The 23,855-nt window shown below is 37.0% G+C and overlaps 1 protein-coding gene across 11 annotated transcripts in view; it reads left to right on the top strand.

Moving 5' to 3' along the window:
- The window catches only part of L3MBTL3 (L3MBTL histone methyl-lysine binding protein 3), an 84,338-nt gene that overhangs the window by 52,242 nt on the left and 8,241 nt on the right, over positions 1 to 23,855 (top strand). For all 11 annotated transcript variants that reach the window (XM_056343154.1, XM_056343160.1, XM_056343162.1 and 8 more), the window contains 7 exons: positions 944 to 1,029; positions 3,350 to 3,460; positions 5,092 to 5,206; positions 7,726 to 7,828; positions 15,620 to 15,766; positions 17,128 to 17,292; positions 21,270 to 21,361. In XM_056343154.1, the coding sequence (XP_056199129.1) occupies positions 944 to 1,029; positions 3,350 to 3,460; positions 5,092 to 5,206; positions 7,726 to 7,828; positions 15,620 to 15,766; positions 17,128 to 17,292; positions 21,270 to 21,361 (819 nt within the window). The remainder of the gene's footprint in view (positions 1 to 943; positions 1,030 to 3,349; positions 3,461 to 5,091; positions 5,207 to 7,725; positions 7,829 to 15,619; positions 15,767 to 17,127; positions 17,293 to 21,269; positions 21,362 to 23,855) is intronic.

The raw sequence follows: 23,855 nt of genomic DNA, 5'->3' as shown, positions 1-23,855 counted from the left end.
GGGAAGAAGACACAATGAGAGAGATACAGAAGAATGAAAGTGTATTAATTAGTACGAAATATAAGACCACCACTGTTTTTGTGGACTGTTGTGTATAGCTGGATGATCTAAATGCTCTCTTGCGGAAACTGCCATCTGTGGTCTGAGAAAATGGAAAATTAAAACCAACTTTGACAGAAATTCTAATAGCCAGCAATCTTGAAAAGTCGTAAGCAATCTGTCAGGAGGTTAATTACAGCCTATTTTTCAGTGAGATCCTTTTTAAAATTAATCTGAATTGGTTTTGTTCTGTTCTAGATTATGAATCATAATGTTTAAACGTCAAACTTCTAGTGCAGAGTAAAGGCAAAGGACAGGCACTGCCTTTTCTTTAAGAGCAAAGCTGTCTTTGTGTTTCTTGCATAAAGTGTTTATAAACATGACACTTTCTGAAAAAGGCAACATCTTCTTTGATGATATCTGTAAATTTTTCATATCGTAAATGTCCAGGCTTTTTTATAGAAATTCAGTTAAAAGAAATTCGCCGAAAGAGTAACAAGTAGTCAGGTGTGCTCTAAAGTGGTACAAAGCTATCACTGATTAGATTGTGCTTGCCAGTAAATTCCTGTTTGTAAAATATTAGCTTTATAATACTTAAAATAATTTCTTTAATTGAATGGACAGGTTTTTTCAGTCCACATTATTTATATTCTCATATCCAAAGGAATTGTGACTTTTTCTGCTAGCTACTGAGTATCGTGTGTGAGGAGATTGTTAGTTTTTTTAACCTGCATGGTGAATGTGTCAGAGACAATTTAGAATAGCCTTTCTTGTACTTATTTTATAAATCTGAAGCATAAATCAGAACAGCATTATGAAATCGTTAGGCATTCTGTAAATTAGACATCAATTTTGGGGTTTTGTACTGCTGTGTTTAATTTTGCTCATTTTTCTTCTGTGCCAGATTATCCACACGCTAAGCATTTTTCTTGGGAGAAGTATTTGGAAGAAACCAGTTCATTACCTGCACCTGCAAGGGCTTTTAAAGTGGTGAGAAAACGCTTATATTTTTTTCATGCTTTGAAAAGCATGTAATTAATTAAAGAAGAGAATACATATATGGTGTTCCCATGTTTCCAAATGTATCCAGTTAATTAGTTGCATAATAGGTGGTTTGTTTTCATGCAGGTTTTCAGTTCACTGTTAGAAATCAGATAATTATTATTATAAATCACTATTACTTTATTATTTTAATCATTATAAATGGAATTAAATGCTACAAAATATTACTAATGAATGCAGTTTGCTATGGGAAATTACTGCCTGGTTATTAGAAATAATGAGGTAGGTAGTGAGTCATCATAACATATTTTGAACAGATGTATTTCTATCCATACATTTTAAATGGTGCAGTAAATAGAGTGAGAATGTAAAAACTGTTCTAGGAGGTCAGTCTGGTTGCCCATCTAGTCCATTGTCTCTGGCAGTAGCCAAGAGGGTGTTTGTCTTTAATACCCTTCAGCAGGCTTTTTCAGCTGTGAGCTTGCGAGTAGGGCACATGGGCAGCATCCACAGGCGTAACTATGATGTTTGTGGGAAACATCCTTTTCTTTTAGCTTTGTACTTGCTAGTTTCTTTCAGTGACACCCATCTTTCATGAGCTCTTAGGATTTCAGTGAGGAAAGTGGGCTGGTCAGTAATGCAGATCAGGATTGCTGTTAGGAGCCAGCATCAGATGGCTGGTAGCTCCCAGCCCCTTGTCTCACAGCGCACTGAACCTATTTGACTCGGCTTTTCCGACTAGGGTCACTAATTCTGAATAACGCTTTGCTAAGAGCTGGATTAATGAAAGCAGAAGTGTGGTGCTTATAGCAGTTCGTGGGATCAGGAGATCACCAGGCTTTATTACTGAGCTGCAGTTTATCGCCCCAAAATATGTCTGACTTAATGACATGACTCATTCTTACGGTCTTAGCAAGAATACTCAGAGTGAGGATTAGGAAGATGTTTGGTTATTTTTTGAGAGGTATAGTCCTTGGCAAAACAGAGGAGGCCTGTGACCTTGGCTACATCAAGCTAAAAGCAAACATTTTCTTTTTGTCCCAGAGCATCCATGTTTTAATGTTGCCGCCCTGAGTTCAGGCAACAGCCACCCTGCAGGCTCAGCAGTGGGAATGCCCCACCGGTGGCCCACAGGGTCTTCCAGCCAGCAAGGTCCGTCTGTTTGTGTCTGCACTGGAGAACTGAACAGAACATACCACAGGTGTGCAGGCATTGACAGCATTAAGCGGGCAGAATGCCAGCTGGCCTGGCTCAGCCCTGCTCCAGAAACCATACTAGCAGGGAGTGTCTGGGGATGGTGTAGGTCCCACAAGTTAGCTTAGACCAGGCTGGCTGGCTTTGAGGATGGAGGCGAAGGAGAGCTTGACTACATGTGGGTTAGCTGTGCTCTGTCTTGTGGTTTCACAGCCAGAGAAACACCTCCCTGCTTTCTGAACTAACATAATGACAACCATATTAATACTAATTGTGATAAACAGCAAGCAAGCAGCTTTACTGGGAATAAAATGCTGATTGTGTTGGAGTTTGGGTGAAGTCTTCCTGAGGCAGTCGCAGTATTTTATATTGGATTATGGGAGAAAACAGAGTTCTTAAGCTGAGCTGAAAAAAAAGCACCAATGGTCTGGAAAGTCTTAAAGAGACAGTTTATGTTATTTTTCTAGAAATCTAGAATAAAAACATAATCTGTTTTTTGCATATGTTCCTTTTAAATGGAAATATCTTTTGCTTTAAATTTCATAGCTGTAGATGGCAGAGATAAAATCTGGTACTCCAAACAAAGACACCTTTTCTGCCAAAATAGGATTACAAAATAGGTGTTTGTTCTAAGTATTTATTATTAGTATACCATGGGTTAACGTCTTCAGTAGGAGACTGAAAAAGATTTGATTCACAAAGCAAAAACATATACTAAAAAGCACAAATATGTTTCCTGTGGACAATTTCATAGACATTTCAAGCTGTTGGTATGTAATACATCGTTCACATGAAACCATTGACCAAATCTCTGGGAAAACTCCTCTAGGGAATTTAGGAAAAAACCCAACTGATTTAAAATAAAGATCCCCATTTAACTTGCTTGCATGGCTTGAATCCTGTCCATTCCAGGAGAAGCTGGAATCCCAATGTAGTTACTTAATTTTTCTAATTTAATAACACTGGTTTAAATTACGTTTTTATGCTTGGATTTGTTGGAGGGAGAGGGCAGATCTGAGAAAATGAAGACAAAAATTTCTATGGATTTTATATACTTTACTATTGTGTGAGATTTTTGAGGTTTTCTTCTGTTAATATTGTTCTGCTTTTCTAGAAACCTTCTCATGGCTTTCAGAAAAACATGAAACTTGAAGTGGTTGACAAGAGAAATCCAGTATTTATCAGAGTAGCAACCATTGTAGATACCGATGATTATAGAATAAAAGTAAGTTTCTCTGTCTTACTGTACTGCCCTGCTTGAGTCACTGATGAGTACTTTGTAAAACCAGAATCCTATGGTTGGAAAATTGAGCACAGGACAAAATGAGTCACATTGTTGGGTCCTGCTAAGCTTTTGCTCATCCTTTTCACTGATTAATATGCATGTAATTCCTTTGGAAGGGGTTGTTTTATTGTCCTTAGTTACATTTGCTGACGTAGGTAATTATAAAGCAGAGTTCAATATGTTGGAAAATTGCTTTGGGAATAGTTGTTGTAAGACAGTTGTCTATTCTATCAAGAAATGCAATGATTTAATATTAAGTGTCAAAGGTCTGCTATGATGTTTGTGTTAGGGCCCATAAAATATTTGGCCTAGGTTAATTGAATCTGTGTCTTTAAACATCCAGGGAGAGGTGAGACATCTAAGTGAGACACGAGAAAATAACCCTGATCTCTTGTGTCTTGCCAGTGACTTCTGTAATTCTGAAGTTTATATTAATTACGGACTTTAGATTGGATTAATCTCAGATAATGTATTTTTAAGGAATTGCAAACTTCCAGAAGTTGTTATGCTTGAATTATTTTTCATGTGTTTTACAAAACCAGTTTATGCTCTGAAGCACTTTACTGTTAGAAGGGCTAGTGTATTCCAGATATCCAGTTAGATGGATTTGAAAGATACTTGGTTTTGCAGTTTGTACAGATTAGACATACCTCGTATTTCAAGCAGAAAATAACACCTGACATTTCATTTTGAATCTGAATTAACTGGTGTCTGGGAGTTATCAAAACTAATATCTTTACACCTACGCATTTTCTATCTAAACTCTAAGTTGGTCATGCAAAAAAACCCCAAAACCAACCAACCAAACCCTTATCCAGTCTAATCTATTTAAATGACAGGATTTTTAACTTCTAGGATGGTAATTTGACTCTGTAGCATATGTTGAAAGAGCTCTATTTGTATGTATCTATGTGTACATGCATCCACACATGCATGCATAAGAGATCCGAGCTATTTACTAGTACAGACTTCAAGTAAGATTTGAAGATACTTAGCTTTCACCTGAAAAAAAGCACATGTATAGCCCATACTGGTGGGTTTCTGGGAAGTCACATACTTTTCTCTTCCGTTTCAACTCCTTATCTTGTATAGTCTGATGTTAGTAAAAATTTTACTTGTTGGTTTATATTTTTATGGATAAATGCAATTCTTTTGTAGTCCTTTGCTTACTGCTCTGCTATTCCTAAATCCTGTTCAAACAGGAGATTAAAAAATGTTTGGATTTTTGGATTAAAAGATGTTTGGATTTTTGACTTTTTTTGAGGGAAAAAAAAGGCAGAAATTAATGCTTAATTTAAGTATTAATGTGAGAACTAAACTTGTCCTGCTTTATTTCTGAGGTTTGAGCCTGATGATGCAAGACAGCAAAAAACCACGACACCTCTCTCTTCCCTTCAGCGACAGTATGCCTGGTCCAGAATCTAATGCACATGTATTTTTTGTGTAACTCTGACAGTTCTCTTAAAGTGACTTCAATAATGGACATCCCATTTTTAGAGATTACTTAGGGAAACTGATTTTATAGAGAATTTTTCTGATGTAAAATGTTTTGTTCTTCTCTTTTATTTTAGGTTCATTTTGATGGCTGGGATAGTATTTATGACTATTGGACTGATGTAGATAGCCCTGATATCCATCCTGCAGGCTGGTGTACAAAAACTGGACACCCTCTTCAGCCCCCACTTAGTAAGAGAAATCACATTGTAACGTAATGATGTTAAAAGGCACATGTAGTGTGCTATCTTTTTCCCTGCCAGTGCTATCCCAGTAAGCATAGCAACTAGGATATGCAAAATAATGTAAATGTTACATTTAGTGCAAGATCAACAGTCAGTAATTAATTACTTTTTAGTAGATAGCTTTATTGATCCTTACTGTAATGGAAATAAAATGTTTCTTTGTTTGCATAAGAACCACAGTCAAAACCTGAAGTGATGACAAAGATCTGTTGCATAAAATCCTGACCTTGAAGCCAGTGATGAAACTGCTGTGGCATTCAGTAGGGATAGGGTACCACTGTTAAAATCCTCTTGAAGGTTAGTGTGCTTTTTAGCTCAAAGGAGTCCAGACTGCACTGAGAAGGCACAAATGCTGTGGCAAATCCTCATAACCAGGTAACTTGATTTTTTAATTCAGCTGAGCAAAGAGGAGTTAGTGGTGCCCACACTGAAGGTAAATCTAACAGAAGCATAGTTCCAATAATAATACTGAATTTACTGGCTTGCCCTCTCTGGGGATTTTGTTTTACTTGTTAAAGAGGAGGGAGGTCTGTCATAAATGAGACCGAAGGTTGCAGGGAGAAGAGACTTTTGTGGTAACTGTATCCCTGCCTATGCCATTGTGTTTCTGGATAACGGTAGTAAAATCACTTTAGCCAAACTTTGAACAGAGGATTTTTAATTGAGTGATCTTCTCTGGGATTGTTTTATGTTGTGACTCTGAGGTATGGTTTGCACAAGTGCTGAGCGTTCACAGCTGTAACTGTGATCAGAAAGAGCTGTGCTTGGGAATAAATGCTGAGCAATGCCAAGTACTCTGATAAAAAATTAAATCTAAAATAACTGAGGTAAGGTGCATACAGATTGTGTGAATGTGTTACCTGAAAATCTCAGTACCTCAATTCAGCGTCTCTGAAATGTCAAGAAGAAGTGTCTCCTATCAGGAGCATCATCAGAGTATATTCATTAGTTTTCTGAGCATTCCAGTGGTACAGTGATGACTGCCTGTTAGGAAGTTAATCATTCTGTCTTCAAAGCAGAGTCTCAATAGTGTGGTAAGTGCCAAAGCACAGAGTGTGTAATGAGAAGACAGGATGCTGCATATCTGTTTCTTAATCTGAGATGTGCATCCTTGTACTGAATGAAGGAACAGTCCAGTGGGAAATAGTAGTCTGTGGCGACATAAGTAAAATTTGTATCATATGGCAAAAGAGCTGAATAAGGTTGCAACATTTTTGTTACCTAAGATTGAAAAAAAAATAAAAATCTTAGTTTCACAATGATGCAAGCAGCGGCTTCTTGCATAAATATGGACAGCCATTTTAAAGTACATTTTCAGAGAGTTTGATTTTTTTTGAGTGAAGAGAACATTTGTAGGAAGCTAGTCTTTGCAAAACCAGAACATCAGTAAGACAGGACTTTCCTTTACAAAACATCCCTGTTTAGTTAACTCTTCCTTTGAGTCTACTAACTTGTTAGGTTATAGGTGTCAGATCTGCATACAGGTAGAAAAGATAAAATTTTTTGCTCTATCATTCACTGCACCATTTTAAAGCCTATAGAAATCTTTGGAATTCAGTGTAGTTGTAGTGTTGTAACAGCATAGTGGGAACATCTGTTAAAATATGCTTTTGGACTGCCCTAATTATACATAATAATTCTCCATCTTTCACTATCCATCTGCGAGTAAGAATCTGTCTTTCATGTAGGAAAAATTATTTAAATAAACCTTTTATGTCAGTATTGTTATGTGTAGGGGGAGGTACAAGTTCATGTACTTCTCAAGTAACACGAGTACTAGAGAGAGTGCATGTTTGTAGATGTGCAGCAGGTGTTCTCCATTTCCTGTGGTGGAGTACGTGTCCCCTGCTTGCTGTGAACCTGTGGGTTATATACCGTGTTTGCTTGAGCATCAAAGCTAGTTTTGAAAGCTACATGCTTTAATGTCTCTGCAGGTGTCATTGTTACAGGTTGATGAAAAAAAGATAGACACATGAAAGTAAAAATGTCAAAAATATCCTGATGGCTCATTCTTTTTAGTAGCAATTTCAGCCTTTGTTTTCAAGTCTTGTTCACTGGAAAACTTGGGCTAAAAATGGAGGAGGTCAGTACCCATTGTGGACAGATTCCTATGTTCAGGAACAGCAGGATAACCTTGTCTGTGCTTTTGCAAAACAAGCAGGTTCCAAATACATGTAGTTAATAGGAGAGAAATTGGAAGTCACGCTGTTCCTCCAAAATGTGCGTTCTTTATACCGATGTGGTTCTTCTATAGAGACTTAATCACACAGAGTAAGTGGATTAGGTTGTTTGAACCTCCATCACGCTTTTGCAGAATGTGTTTTTAAATTACTTTAAAATAAGATTTTGTTTACTTATTTATTCTTCATGTTTACTGTGCTACTCTGCTATTCCTGTGTACTTACATAACTTTTAAGGATTAGATACTTTTATTTAATCTCATATGTACTTTCCCCTGACATGCAGCTCCTTTGGAATTGGTGGAAGCTTTAGAGCATGGAGGGTGTCCCACAGCAGGATGTAAAGGAGTTGGGCACATTAAAAGAGCAAGACATATCGGCCATCATAGGTATGGGTATGTGCTATGAAACTGTAATGTTATTCTTTCAATTGAGCGATGTGTGTACATGTTTGTTTTTTTAACTGTTGTTCATAAGAAAACAGATCCAAGCTGGAAAAAAATAGGAAATCTTGTAAACCTAAATATTCAATTATTTCAGTTGCCATGGTGAACATGCTGAAATAAACATTAGCAATCTGTAACTTCATTTCACCAGGGTGTGCTGAGATAAGATTTGTCGAACATAATTTTTTGTCACAATTGAGAGGTTCAGGTGCTCTGTATTTAATTCCTACATGGATTCCTCGGTTTGCTGTTCAACTTGCAAGATGTTATGGACAGATATGCGTAAAGCAGTAACTTTTGAACCTTTTGAAATATGAGGCCACTAATTTTATTATGGCTTGGATGTTTTTGTTCTGCTTGATTGGTAGGCGTGAGGATTTGCTTGATGGCTTGGAAAAATGCTGGAAAGGGAATTCCAATTGACATATTCCTGAATGACAGCCTGAACAACTTGCTGTTTGTACCTAGTGGTTCTAAAGATGCTTTTGTTGAACACCTGAAATACAGTGCAGAAATATGGGCATCCCAAGCTGTCCTAGACAAGAGCTGACATAGGGAGAGCAGCAGCATGGAAGAATGGAATGGGGGACAGAGAGACAATGACAGTAAATGGGAAACAGTTACTAAGCCAAAAATTGATGATTTTTGAAATACAGTATGAGGTGAATCCTGAATGTTTTAGTAAGGGATATAGAGTTAACCTAACATGTTAATTTGAGAATTTAAGTATCATAAATATAATCCTATCACTTTTTTGCAAATTTGAGCTTCCAGAAATTCTCTTGGATTTTTTCCATGACACAGTCATACAATCCTCAGATGGCATATCACTTTGTACTTTCTGCTCTCGTTTGGTTAGAGGGCTATTTGGTTATTTGTCTGTTCATGTTTTTAAAACATATTACTGAACTACCATGATCCAAGAGTTAGCTCTGCAATGGGAGAGCTAACTTTTCTTGGTTCTGATGAGAGAATTGTCATGGTGACTAGAGTTATGCTACAAGGTTTTGATGACATATCAGCCGAGGTTAAAGTCCTGACTCGTCCCTAACAAAGATACCTGCCAGCAAAACTTACTGTGTTGTTACATGTTTAGTGTGCAAAAGGCATCTTTTGCTGCAAGAAGTTCTTTCCTATCCACAGCAGGGCATTGTGTTTGTCTTGTTAGGACGCAGAAGAACTCCTGCTGCTATTACAAGCTTTATCTCCAGGAAGGGGCATGGCTAGGTTAGCTCCAGTGACAAAACCTGTTGCAACATGAGCTGTGGTGGTGGTGTCATGACACAGTATGCCGCATTGCTGTCTTTCAGATTGTTCTTACCCTTTTTGTTGGACTCAATCAGTAGGATAACTCCTTAAACAGTCGAGTTAGTACTTAAGAGGTTAGCCTTCATTTAGCATCTGGTAACCTACTACATTCATGTTCTTAGCCCACTGCAAATGTAAAGTAAACTAGACTTGCCTCAAATGCTTCCTGGCTGCTTAGCTGTGACCCATTTTATTTCATATTCCAGTAGACTGAGTCTTGCGTGATTTATGAATGCACCTGGCCTGTAAGGTAATAAATTCCAATTGTTTACTGTGTCCCATCTCAAATACTTAGAATCAGGTGAACCCATTCTTAGCCCAAGGCTGAAACTGGAAAAAAAAAAAAGAAAAAAAAAAAAAAAAAAAAAAAGAAAACGAAACCGTAAGTGATTATGTCAGAAAAATTTTTAATTTATGGTCTCTCTAAATAAACATTGGCACTAAAACTTCTGTATGTTTCATAGGGAAGGGATGAGTAAGAGCTATATGTCTAGTTAGTTCATGTAGCCTTTGCTTTTATAACTAGATTTTCCATGCTATTTAAAGTTGTTGTATTTACTTATCCTGAATATTAAGAAACAAACTCAGGGAAATCTGTTGTGGTTTATTTTTACTGCAGTCTTAGCAATCCTATTATTTGCACATTAACTGATAGTTCTAGGTTATAAAAATATAACTGAAGAGATTTTGTTGGTCATAAGACAGGTATTTGCTGTTTCATTGCAAATAAATTAACACCATTAAGTGTCTTATTCACTAACTGTATCATTTTGCCCTGTGTGCTGATATTGTGGGTTTTTTTCTGAGCGTTTCTGAGGAAAACAGTGAGATTTTTTATTTATCTGCAGTCTGCAGACTTGAGGGTCCAGGTCACCCCCAAAATTCTAACATTGTACCATCACTTTTTTCCTGAATTAACAAAGGCATTTTGAAATCGGTATAATTATCCACATCAGGTAGCAGTCCCTTGGCTCTTTTATCTTGGCAACCTTGAAATGTATTTAAGCATGCTTATCTTTTTTTTCATGATGAGGCACAACATCTATCGACAGCATAAATGCCTGTGTTCAGAAAAGATGATAATTTAAAATGCTAAGTAATTCTGAAATAATTTTGAAAGCTTGTAACTTAGGAACCAGATGAAAGCCTCGGTGATTAATTATGTAGTGAGGTGAAAGCATTTACTTTTGGGAAAAGTTGATGTTGATAAGGACTTGGTATCTGTCACCAGTTGATCTAGGGTTTTGTGCTGCGCAGCTGAAACTGAGACTGGTGTGCCGGTTGCTAGCATTATGCAGATCACCTGCATATGATTGTGAATTGTATGCTCTCTGGTGTTTAATGCATACAATGATATTTCGAGTTTAAGCAGTAATGCAAAGCCGTCAGTTGTAAACAGGTCATTAGTGTTTTGGGTCAGCGCTCCATGAATAAAGAATTTTACCAGAAACTTGACACGCACTATGTGTAAGTCAAAGTGAACTAACTGAATGTGTCGTGGTGGAGGCTGTGTTGTAAGAGAACCACAGCACAGAAACATGGAAACCTCAGCTCAGCAGAATGTTGTTATCTTTTCGTTGAAGTAATTCTCCTCTGATTTTGATGCCAGTCTCAAGTTTCATTTTATCTTTTATGTAAGATCATTGGCCCCAGCCAAATCCGTCATAGCTAGTCTTGAGTCAGGTTTAGACTGCTGAAGCAGCTTCCTCCTAAGAAAGAATGCTTTAATGATAAACATGTGTTGTAAATTGTGATAAACGTATTGTAAATTGTGGAAGAGAAAATTTGGTCACTTGTTTCCAGACTAGTTAAAAATGTTTCTATAAAGTCAACTGAAGTAAAGACATCACTTAAAAATCCCGCAGAAGAAAAAGCATACATCCCCCAGTTGTTGTCAGGACCTTCTTGCTGGAGGTTTGTTGCTAATCACGTATCACTTACAGCAAATGCGGTTTTAGATAAAGTCTAATCCATCAGTTAGTCCAACCTGTTTGTTTAACACACCAAGGAAGATAGTTTGAGCAAATCTGGGTGAATTCTCCTGAAGCTGCCGTACAGCCTCATCCCTTAGCAACACTTGGCAATAGCCTGCACCTAGAAGGCAATGAGGAGCTGGGGTTGGTAACATTTCCAACCAGTACAGCTAAACCAGGAGACCTGTTTGTGGCTTCACACAAGTTTGCAAAATACTCCAAGCAGTCATAAAGACTAATAATCCATATTAAAAAATACTTCAGTATTAATGTTCTTTTATGAAACAGAGTACCACCTTACTGTTCTTCAGGTTAAGAGAGAAGCCTGTCTTATATTCCCTTCTGATGTTAGATGTAGCAGAAACCAAGTAATCCAGTTGGACTCTGCGCTTCAGAAACTTTGTTTGCATACTAATAGAACACAGGAACATCTCCACATGTCTGGAGAAGGCTAAGGTCCATGCCTACCCATCAGTTGCCCAGTTTTATCCTATTACTCTTGAACTTTTGAGAAAAACGGTATTTGTGTAACCCTACCTAGAGATAGATCTTGACAGGGACAGAAGAGGAGTTGCAAAATAACCACAAATGGGATATGCTACTGTTACATCAGAGTTCTGCAAAGGGCTAATTATGTAAAACCTCTGTTGACTAGAAAAGCCTAGGTCTATGATCACAGGAATTCTTCAGAATGGTATACAGGAAGTAGTAATCAGTGCATTGCATTTTTCCTTTATTGATCTTCCCTGGTTTGATAAAACCAGAAGCTTATTTTAGTGCTCAGTTTTTACTTAGCCTGTGCAGGACCCTGGAAGCATTGGCTCCCTTTCCTCAGAAAACTGTTACGGACATGTATTGCCAGCCACTCTGCTGCCATTTCAGTAGGATGCAAAGTGTGCTGCAGATAGCTAATTGCTTGCTGTGTTGATCCTTCAACATTTAGAGTTGGCTGATTACTCTCCTGTGGGGTGTGGGTGTGTGTGTCAGGTGGTATTAATGTGAATATTTGTCTACTGAAGCCTGCTAAAGCAGCTCAGATGATAATTGACTATCTTTATTTTGGACTGGTTTCAAAGCTGTGAAGCAGTGCTGGAGGGTGGACAGCCCTGTCAGATGTATAGTAGAGGTTTCAAACTGAGTACCTGCTGCTGCTTCTGCTTCTTGGCATTCTCTCTGTGCCTCTGGCAGACCTTGTTACTCCCAAGTCAAGGACATCTAATCATTTTGGAAACTGCTTCTGAACCTCTGCTATTCTCAAAATAGTGTGCTAAGGCGAACTGCAAGCTGGAGCAGAAATCCAGATTCGAGTTGACAGAAGAGTTAAAAACCCTAATTTAAAATTAAGTAACCTAAACATCAAGACTTCTGAGCCCTTGAGATGAGTTGTCTCTAAAACTTACAGTCTTGTGTAAATCAAATACTTCTCTTATGTAAGAATAACAAGATTAATTTTTTATTCTTTGTAGTAGACACGTTAAACTGAACTGAAGGCTGGAGGCATTGAGATTCAGCAGGATTTACTGATTGATCTGAAGCCATGTAACTCATACACAGGTTCATTCATGCTGTATTTTGTTGAAACAAAGCTAATGGTGGAAACCATGAGGGTTCTTTTTGTTGCCCCAAGTAATAGTAGCATCAAAGGACTATCAAAGAGTTTTTTAAAAAATGATACAGCAGCTGGAATGTTTAATTACAAAGAAAAGCTCGTCGGAATCTAGTGCTCTAAAGCATCACGTTATGACTACTGTTGACTGAAATTGTCATTCGGCTTCTGTTTTTCGAGAAAATGCTAAAAGAAAAGGCAGTATATAAGCAGTCAAGTTCTAGTGAAGGAATGAATTTTGAGAATTTTTTTCTTTGTTTTTTAATTTAAAACATGTTGTAGTGTTGGTAAACAGAAGACCTGCTAGAGATGAAATTGTATTGTCAGATTTCATTGTGGTGTAAGACTGATTAGGTGGTTAGTTTTTCCTTGAGACAACCGTCTAACTGCTTAAAAACACTAAGCCTCAAAACACCCCTCTGAGCATAGGAAGCCAAAAGATTACATGCTTTGCCTTACAGCAATGGCAGATCTGGTATGAATCAATATATTCCTGAGTTTCTGATAACTGTATTTCATCACAGTGGTATGAGTTTGTCACAGTAAGAACTTAAATCCCACTAGCGTTGGCTCCTTAAAACCTTTTTTCTGAATAGAGGCCTGGTTCTTTCATCTAGTTCATATGTAGCTCATATGAAAGGGGAAAAAGAGATCGTTGTGGTAGATGCAGCAGTATAAAGAATTGAGACTATATAACAGCTTCCTCTCTTCCCTAGTATTCCTGTTTTCTTCCCCATATTTCAGTTAATGTTTTTTTTGTTCTTTTAAGACATCTAGCAGAGGCTAGTCCTAAGAGACAAAAACAGTAGGTTGAAAAATAAGTATAAGTAGACGTATACAAATAAATCTAAAATAAAATGCCAAATTCTGCCTAAGAGAATTTAGAAATAAAAAGTATATTTGTATATTCTCAGATAATAATCTTATTTGTATATTCTGTTCCATATCTTTAAAACAATTTTATTAACAAAAAGGTATCCTATTTCAAGTGTAGTGCTTTAGAGTCCAGCCACACATTCAGCTATATCTTATTCAGCTGTGAAAACTCCTGGTATGAAGGTTCTCGTGGCAAAAAAAATCAGTGCCTGTATCTCAGAGGAGGTGCTGGGACTACCATCCAGTTCCTCAGAAGAAAGCAAAGACGATTGTTTTGTGTTTCATCAGGTCACCTGGGGATATAGCTGTATGTCCCTTGAAGACACCGTACAGGCTGTTACGGAGCAATATCTGCTTGGAATGAGCTTAAACAGGGATCTCATCTTGATGAGAAAAGCAGAAACTGTATTCTCCTGGCAAGTTTTTTCCTCCATAATTCAAGTTCAGCACAGCTATACAAGGATTTTTTTAAAAAAAGGCTGATACTGTCTTGTTTTCAAGTGAACCAACTGAAAAATCAGACATGCTGTTGGACTCCTGTCTTGATAACCCCAGCAAGGACTGATTGACTTGGTCTGTGTAGCCTTGAGGAATTTACTCGTTTCATGCTACAGCTGAGAGAAATGTAATTTTTGACCAACTTTTTATGTTGGTGAGACCAAAATTAGGTCACCAATACTGGTCGAACCTTGTCATAGGAGTTGATACTTATTAACTCTCTGACTCCAAAGCTTCATCAGTAAAGGAAAAGGAGAATGCACAGCATATATTGATTAAAAGGCCTTTTTTCATTTTTAATGCTGTGCTTTGTAAAATGAACATGATAATGAAAGCTGTTGGTTTTCTGGTTATTTTTTGTAATTTGGAGGTGGCAGGGGATGTGGCTGGCATGGTAGACTTGTTTATATTAGGCAGTTCTGTTTGGAAATCATGCATGTAACGATCAGTGAAATAAAATATTGGAGTGGTTTATGGAAAGGCAGGTAGTTACATTGTTGAAAAGAAAGTAAGCAAAATCACAGACATGCATTTTTTACATTTTACCATTATGGAGGTCCTTGTATTAATACAGGTGAGTAGGAAAACATAATTTCCCATTCTAGTTAGTGTCATAGTTCATGAGCCACAAATAGAACGTCATGTTTAGTACAGCCTCTCCTGTGTCTTAAATAGAGATTTGAAAACTTGAGTATGTTGTTATTCACTGTTGTGGCTTATATATACCTTTCAGAGTTTAGGATACTGTCTTTGAAGTGTGTGTAGCCTGACTGATCAGTTGAATACTGCAGAGTGGTTTTCTGAAGAAAAAATCCTAGTTCAGCCCCATGTGTTTTGTGTTGCTCTTTTTTCCCTTTCCTACCTCCTATGCAAACACGGGCTTTCTGACTTTGGGAGGTACGGCTTTTGCATTTGTTAAGAGTAATATTTACGTGCAGTGTCACATTCTCTCTTTCCCTAGCTGCGTGCAGTGAAATAGGGAGTGCTGAATGATAGGAAAAATTACGAAAATATCACAGTCTGTTAATGGAGTATCACAAAATGGCATTTGCAAAGATGGGGCATTTGCCGCAGTAGGAGGATGTGCACCATTCCTCATACTGTGCCCTTGCAACGCAGCTTCTGTACAGACATTGCATAATAGAAATACTATTGTTCACAGAAAAAATAACCATGGGAATATGACATTATTTGGAGAGAGGTGGGTATAGTCAAAGGCACCCTGTATTTTGTATATAAATCACCATGAGAAAGCTGGCTAAACATTCATCAAGCAGTTTTCCAGAATATATGTGTTACATAACTTGCTGTCGAAAGGAAATGCAAAAACCATTCTGGTTGAGGTTTTTAATGCATGGATTTATTGACATTTTGAAGTATGAGTAATTATTCCATTGTTTTCTAAACTTTATATTAATCAATTGCATCTGCTTCTAGAAAACTGGTCTCTGATGTCTTTTCTTCAACTTCTAGTGCAGTCAACTGCCCATATTCAGAGATGAACTTGAACAAAGAAAGCCTCTTACCTGACCGGTTGAGCGGAGAGATGCCAGCAGCCAGTCCTGTCCCCAGAAACAGAAAAGTGGAAGCAAGTGAAAGATCCACCTCTCCTGTAATCAAGTAATTACAATTGAAGTGATGTCCATGACTAATTGGACACATTTACTTCTGTATTCTGCAATGTAATTTGTAGTTAGGTAACTGCTGAATGGTTTCAGAAGGGTCTGCCTGTTTGCACATGGTTTTATCTGTGCTTATTGAAAAGGTCACCTAGCTGTCAAAGGCTGATAACTGATTTTACTGTGTATGATCTAACAAGAGTTCATTTTCATCTTCAGTGTAACTATCTAGACTACTAAGGTAATTGGAATTCAGAATTGAATGTTTGCTAGTTGGTTTCATTTAAGAAAATGATTTATTTGTGTTTCTTTTGTTTGCTGGGCTGGCCTTACTGATGTGACTGTAAATTAATACTGCTTTTTGAAGATCAGCCGCTATAAATTCTTGTTGTGGGAGTAGGGAATCAAATTACTGGGAGTAAGTTTTGCAAGAACGATGCTTAAGTCTGTAGCTGAAGCTTCGAGTAGGAGCCCTGGGAAAAACCAAAGGGATGTGATTCCATGATGATGATTTCCAGATGATAGTTTTCTATCCGAAATTGTGGACACCAACTCTTGTGCTTATTCTGAGCTGTGGGGATCCACAGAGAATTTAAGGAAAGGAAAGGAAGAATGGCTTTCCATTCTTTTCAAGGGCTACATAACGTAAATGTGAATGTTCATAGTGAAGATTTCCAGTTGCCACTGTAATGACCATGTATTTTTGATAGGTGGTATTTTAAATCGTATTCTCGAGACAGTTTCAGCTTCATGCTTTAAAAACCAAAACACTCAGCTGTCAAAGAGCACTGCTTGGATTGATTGTTCCTGTAAATGCAGGGTTGTAGAAATCTCGTGACTTGATTATGCTCTGACAGGTAGCCCAGGTACTGTCCCAGTGAAGCTAGTAACAGTTTGAGCAGTGTTCTCTGTAGCAGGGACCATGTCAAGTGCTCCTTTTTTCATTGTCCCTGTTAAGAGACTGAATAACATTTTTAAAGTGTCCTGGCTGGAGGGTGGTATATCATGGAAGGGATAGAAGGGACAGGCAGAAAATGATACTTCAAAGTTTTCTTATGTTAGAAATATTTGAGGTGGACAGCTTATTATCGAAAATAACATTAGGCAAATTCTCTTCCTGTTGAATTGCCTAAATGTTTTACCTTTGATTTCACGGGGAAGAGAGTTCTGTACTGTGATTTCTGAAAATCCCAGGTTTACAATTTTGTTGGTGGCAGATGAAAAACTTCTGTGTATTTCTTAAAAAAACCAAAAACTTTGTATATCTTCAGTTACATTAGTGACTCTTTACGCATATCGAAAATAAGTTGAATAACTCAGGTTCTTTCAGTTTTAAACATTTTGTTAATTTGTTTTAAACAGTGACAGAAAATGCCCCAGTCCTGGTCACGTAGGTATGAAATCTTCAGCTCACAATCGATCATCTGGGAAAACTGTACCTGAAACAGCTAAGCAGGATGATGCAGAAAGTAAATCTCCATGCAAGAAGCCCCTGTTATGTGATGTGAAAGAAAAGAAGGCACCCAGGTAACTATCAGTTCCTTTCAAAGTATGAGTTGTTTTGGAGTCAGTCAGTTTGAAATGCAGCTTGCAAGGCAATGCAGTGCAGCAATTTGTCTGTGGAACTCGTGGAAGTAGTGGGGAGGCAGATGGAAGTTCTTCAGCTGTCTTTATTAGAAATAGGGAAGAAGGGAGTTTCACAGTGTATTTAAGAAATAAGAAATGCCTATCAGAGAGGAGAGGAAAAGTACTACAAGAGAAAGAAATTATTGGAAGTTGAGATCCTTCTTCTCTACCTCTGTGTACAAATAATGTTATTGTATATGTACAAATATGTACATACATTTACAAATGAAATGTAATTCCTTAACTCTCAAAATTTCTTCTCTCAAATAATAGATACTCTCTAAGTAAAAGACACTCTCAGAGTATCATTTTGACAGAAAATGGCATGAGATCATTTCCAAGCTTGCACTGGAAAATAATATTTAAAAAGGCTACCTTTGAAACTAAAAAGATACAATTCAGTGTTTTCACGGGGATAAGTGAGGCAATAGGGTTCCTTACATTTTTAATTAGTTACAGTATCAGTGCATTACTTTATTGGCTATTTTCATACAGAAATAGAAGACATGCTAGAACAAGAAGTGTCATCTGTTGTATATTTAAGTGTCAGCTACATTATCATGCGTTGATAATAGATGAACTGTAAATGTTAGCAATAACAGTGTCTTGAGAGACTTTGGAGAGGTAGTATTATATGGTGAATGCCTCACAGTAAAGCTGGTGATTGAAACTTGATTGTCTTGTTAAGAATCAATTAAATCCTGTGAAACTTGCTGCAAGATTTTTTTAAAAACTTTTTTTTCAAATTGGGTTAACCAGATCTGGCAGTGTTTTATGATACTGCTTCCTCTTTTCACTAGATTTTTTTTTCTTTTCTGAAGTATTACTTATTGGTTTCCTTTATTCCAAAAAGCCTAAGTAAAAAATGAAATGAAAAATGAAGGTGTAGCTTTTTGCATCTTCTAAAATTGGTCAGCTATTCTTTAGAACGTTCTTTCGTATTATTTTGATCAGCTCATATTGTTCAAGTTATACTGAAAAACATCTAGTAGGAGTGTCAAGCAGTGTTGATATAATTTCCGTACCACAAATAAACAGCATTCACTAGTCATACTCAAGTGAATTTAAACATCAAAAAAAGAGACAAGGCAGTTGCATTTGTAGTTTTGAAATAACTTGTGTTAAATAACAGTTGTCATTCATCACTTTAACCATAGTTGTAGTAAATTCATCTTTTTGTAGAAATAAACTTCGGCTTTACAGACTATCATGTGACATTAATTGAAGAACAATTTTTGCTTTCTTTTTTTAGAGGGTGCTGTCTTTATGAAGACCTAAAATAACCAATACGTGTGCTATCTGTTCACTGTATTGAGTCATTTTCATTAAGAGAATAACAGCCTCCTGCCAACTTTGAACTACCCAGAGGCTTTCCAGTTTGTATTTGAACTGTTTGAATACACTGATGACTATCTGCATTTTATCACCTAGCTTTCCACATTCTTTATGTATCCAGCATGATTAGAGAGGACTTTTATTTGAATAATTTTCATTCCTTTGAAAAAGGCATGAAAAACAGTGTTCACAACGTTAGGTATATATGAACTGGAGTTATAAAACATTGAGTTATTGCAATACCCAGTGGATCTTCTTGGATATGTGTTCAAAGTACACATGCATAATTGAAGACATAGATACGTATACTTGTGTGCCCTTTAGCTGCTGAGCTTGTAGTGTGGACTTAGTTATGTTTGACTTCAGTACAGTTGTGGATACTTTCATATTCCAGCTAATCTTTTGTTTCATACAAGTCTTTGGAACCAACCACATATGAAGCCAACCATGAGATTATTTTGATGTGTGAAGTGAATCTCAGCTAATCTCCAGTTCCACTTACTCCCTTTCTTTCCTTTCTTTTTCTTCTTTTTCTTTTTTTTTAAACTAGTAAGAGGTATCTGTGCATACAAACAATTATACTAGAAAATTTTGCTTTGCAAAAATATGTGTGTAAAAACTGCAGTCTGTCCCTCTGGAATGTTCCTGAGATTAGAAATCAAGATAAAAATTACAGGCCTGCAGCATATTCAGTTTTAATTTATACTATCTTTAGAGTAGAAAAAGAATTTCACTGTAATAGGAATTCCACTCTGGAAATATTTACAATGAAGGGAGGTGAACACCCAGACTTGGGAATCAAATGGTACTACTTCTCACAAGAAAATTCAATTTATCTTCCAACCGCTTCCCCAAAATCTTTAATTCATGATACTATCTTGTATTTAACTGATGAGATAAAATTTCTCTGTGTATGTTGCTATGAAAATTGTCCTCAAGAAAACAGAAAGATATGTTTCCTCACAGGTTTTGGTGCTCTCTCTCCTATACATTGAGTTACAGTAATCATTTACTTTGGCTTTGTAATGAATTGCACTATTTTGTAGCATCTCACTTCAGAAGTTTTCTGTGTTTGTGGAGGTTAGGAAAATAATTTTTAAGTAAATAAATGCAGGTGATAATTCTGAGGAAGATCCTGTGGAGAAGTCCTTTGTGGCACAGGACGACATGCCTGCTGTACGCGTTCCACTGGCACTGCTTGTCATACCATTATTGTTGGTGTCCTACCATACTACAAAGGCTGAATTTTCTGATTTGTTGTGTTCATTTTTCACCATTAATAGTGTGTTCAATAATTTTCTCTTGATGCTAGTGAATTTGCAGCTGCTAGCTTATTTATTCCCACATGCTTACTTGTATTTAATATTATAAATAGTATTTAATGTATAAATTGGGTTTACTGGTATAAATGGAAACAATGGAATTAAACAAGTCTGTTGCTTCTGTGGATTTGTGTTTTGAGGTTAGTTGATCTTGATGTCTAACAAGGTGTTAGCTCAAGTTTGGGACATTTGTGAAGGGGTTCTTGTTGGCTGCTTCTCTGATAGGTGGTAAACAGTGAGTTCATGTAGTGGGCTTTCTTGCAGTCTTGACTTGAAGACCATTCTGCCTGATGCATATTTTTAAAACATGTTCATTACCTGCTTAGTATATCTGAGAACTCTGCATCTATGATGGTTTAGTAAGAATTGGCCAAAGGGTTCTCAAGTTCTTAAGAGCAGAAGGAAATAAATACACACATAATGTCAGCAAGTTCTTAAAAGCTTCATTTCTGTAAGAAACCAGGTTGGAAATACCTTCTGAAGACAGAGTTTGAAAAGGAACTTCCCATGGGCTGACTTTAAGATGCAAATACACCGGCCCTCAGCTTTGAGACATTCTCTGATTTCCACCTCTTTTGCCTCATTTTTCTCAGTAAGGGGAAAGTGTTCCCTCTTTGCAGGTGTTTGGGCTGGCAAAGCTGAGGGAGCAGTCACAGGCAGCAGGCAAAGAGCAGCTCTTTTAGAGTAGAAGTACTGCAAAAACAGTAACAAAAGAATACATGTTTTCAGTGGCATCATTAACAGCTGCACAACAATACGTCAGTGTAGTACAGGAGTTGGAGTAGGCTGGAGATGAAGGTCGAGCAGAGAAAAAGTAGGAGATGTTTAGACAGCTCCTGAAAATGGCCTGAAAAAACAGTAAGGCTTTGTGGGAGATGCAGCTATATGTGTTCTTCACTCTTCCCATCTTCTGCCTTGCACCCATCCAGTCACTGCATTTGGATATTTTCCAGTTTCAGTTATGAAGTCAAAAGTGTGTTGGTAAGATTTATGTAATCTTAGTTTACGCTACTCTTGAGCCTTCATTGCGAAATGCATGTCAGTAGTCATGCCATCTGTGTAAGTTAGAAATTAGATCCTCTATTTTTTTATTTTTATTATGATACAGCATCCTTTGTGTGTGAATCCTGGTGTGCTAATAGCATTGTTAGCAGGAGATGTCACCGTGCTTAGTGATTTTTATGATGTATTAATAAAAAATGAACATCTTACTTTCCTCAGTGGAGTACTACAGACAAAGGACTCCATAAAGAACAAAGAATGTGAAGAAGAGGAGACAGAAAACAAGCTGCTTATTTCAAATGAAATTAAAGGTAAATTGGCAGTACTTCATTTGTTTCTTATTAAAATCTGCAGAACTAAATAAGTGTGCCATCCCTTGAAATTCTTCATGAAACTGCATTGCAGCTTATTTTCCACATTCACTATTTGTGTCCAAAAAGTTATTGGACACAAAAAAACCACTTTTAATGCTATCTTGTAATTATCAAAGGATTTGCCAAGAATTTGGTCCCAGTTGTAAAGATGAGTGCAAAATGAATACGGGTATGAAAAGTTACATTTCAGAAATGTTTCCCGTGACTTTTAAGTCTGAGTTATAAAGGTACAACATTCACTTATTGCTTCAAAAGCGTTTCGAAAGAAAATTAAAGCATTTACACATTGCAGACATAACACAAAGTTAAGGTGACTTCCTCAGCCCAGCCTCAGCCTGTTGGGCAGTCTGGTACTTTCCAGCAGCCCATATGCAGAAATGGGAAAAAAAGAGAGTAAGCACAAATTGCTGCAGGGGAAATTCTGTCTGAATATAAGGAAGAAACTGCTCACCATGAAAACAGCTGGAATAGGCTGCCTAGAGAAGAGATGGAATCTCTTTTGCTGGAAATATTTAGGACAGGACCCTGGATAATGCTCTTGATGCCCTGCTCTTAACAGAAGCTGCTCTTTGTGGTTATGTGTACTGCTGTGCTGAAACTCTTGGCTGTTCACTAATCCAGTTGGGTGGATTGAGGTGGCTGCTCATTATTCATTTTTATCCTCATTGTTTAGAAAGAATACAGCACAAATCCAGAATGTCACGGTCTTACATTTCATAATTATTTTGCCTGTGTGAAACAGTATACCAGGCTAGTTATTGAACTGAGTCAGTGCATTGTTTCAGTGTAGCTTTTGCTGCAATAATTTTATTAATTGATGCAAGTTCAATGAGAAACTAAATGTCTTAATTTCATAATTTAATTCTTTAAACTTTTAGATTTTTTTTCTTCAGCAGTTTGTTGTGCAACACAAAATTTGTAAGTCTTGTCAAAAATCTTGAGACTTGAGTAACTGTGGTTCTTTAAGGTCTACATTTCTTACCTTTTAAGTGAGCTCATCCTTGTAAAACCTATGAAATTCTCTGAGACTACTCGAGCATTGCATAAAGATAAAATCAAGGTAGTGTTTTATTTTTAATTATTAACCTCTGATATATTTGTTTTATTTTAAACCATCATTTGTCTGCTAGCACTTTTCTGTTTTCAGATAGATCTAAGAGGCACTCTGGCAAGCATGTGAAGTATGAGAGAGTCCATCTATTACTAGAGCTGGGCAAAAGGTGTAAAAAATCGGGGTTGTTATGGTGTTTTGAAACATGGTGTAGTTCAGAGTTCTGGAGAAAATGATGCATTGAAAGAAGAATCTCTGTAAAGCAGGTGAAGGAAAGAGAGGTTTTGGTCATTTGAATTACTTCATTTCAGCAGAATGGAAACATACTGTTTTGATGTTGATTTTGCATTATATATCACAATACCAAAAATTTTCACTCAAATAGTTCGGAGCATTTTAAATTGTATGCAATTCTTTTTTTTATTCTAAGGAAACGGCCTGATTTTGTGAAGCATTTTGAGTTTGGCAGAATTGACTATTTGGATAACATTTCACCAACAAGTTCTACTTATTAGGATATATTTCTGTGTAAGGTCTTGCATAATTAGATTTATAAAACTAGAACACTTTTTTCTGTTATTGTTTTTAAAAGTTATCCTTTTTACCTCCTTTTTATACATATAGTTTGTGCCATTGTTTGTTTAAATGTGCCAGAATACTTAATCTTTAGGATGAAAATGGATCATTTGAGTTCTTGCTATCATAGTCATAAAAAGCTCAAGCTAAAATAATTGCAGTTGTGCAGACTTCTGTGTACTGTCGGGACTGGTACCTGTGCTTGTTGCCCTATTTTTTCTGCATGTCACTTACATTGTTACTCTTCCGTCTGCTTTTGCCATACTTGACCAGTTCTCTACTGATATTTTCTAAAACGTGTGCTGGTATTTTCCCTTTTTTGGAGGAAGATTATTTGGAGCTAAAGAGCTCCACTGAAGTCATGGCCCTTTCATAGCAGCTTTTTTTTATGGACACAAATCCTGATACATGCTAGGAGCTAAAACATGCAGAAGGGAGTGAACAGTGTTAATGGTCTCTCTGGTCAATGCCAGAAAGTGTATGCCATTATCTTCTTTGAAACATTAGGTTATATTCTGTTGGAAGGTAACTCACTAAGAGGATAGAGATGAATTAAGGAAGACAGGGTTCAGGGAGAAGGATAACAAGGTGGCATTAAGTATGAAAAAGAGTGTAGATGCAGGTGGGCTGATTCTGAAGCAAAATGTCAGCAGAGAACAGTGGTCAGGGTTAAAAGTGTGAACTTACTGCATGTGGCTCTGCTGTCACGTGTAGCTGGCAAGCAAATATTGTTTCTTCATTTATGTGGTTCCAGGAGCTCTTTGTGGATCTGGTGAAACCGGCTAACCCATGGTGCATCTCAAG

This window comes from Falco biarmicus, chromosome 6 (assembly GCF_023638135.1).
Source record: "Falco biarmicus isolate bFalBia1 chromosome 6, bFalBia1.pri, whole genome shotgun sequence".
NCBI lineage: Eukaryota > Metazoa > Chordata > Aves > Falconiformes > Falconidae > Falco > Falco biarmicus.
Note: the sequence above shows the minus strand (reverse complement) of the source record. Positions and strands in the feature narration are given on the sequence as shown.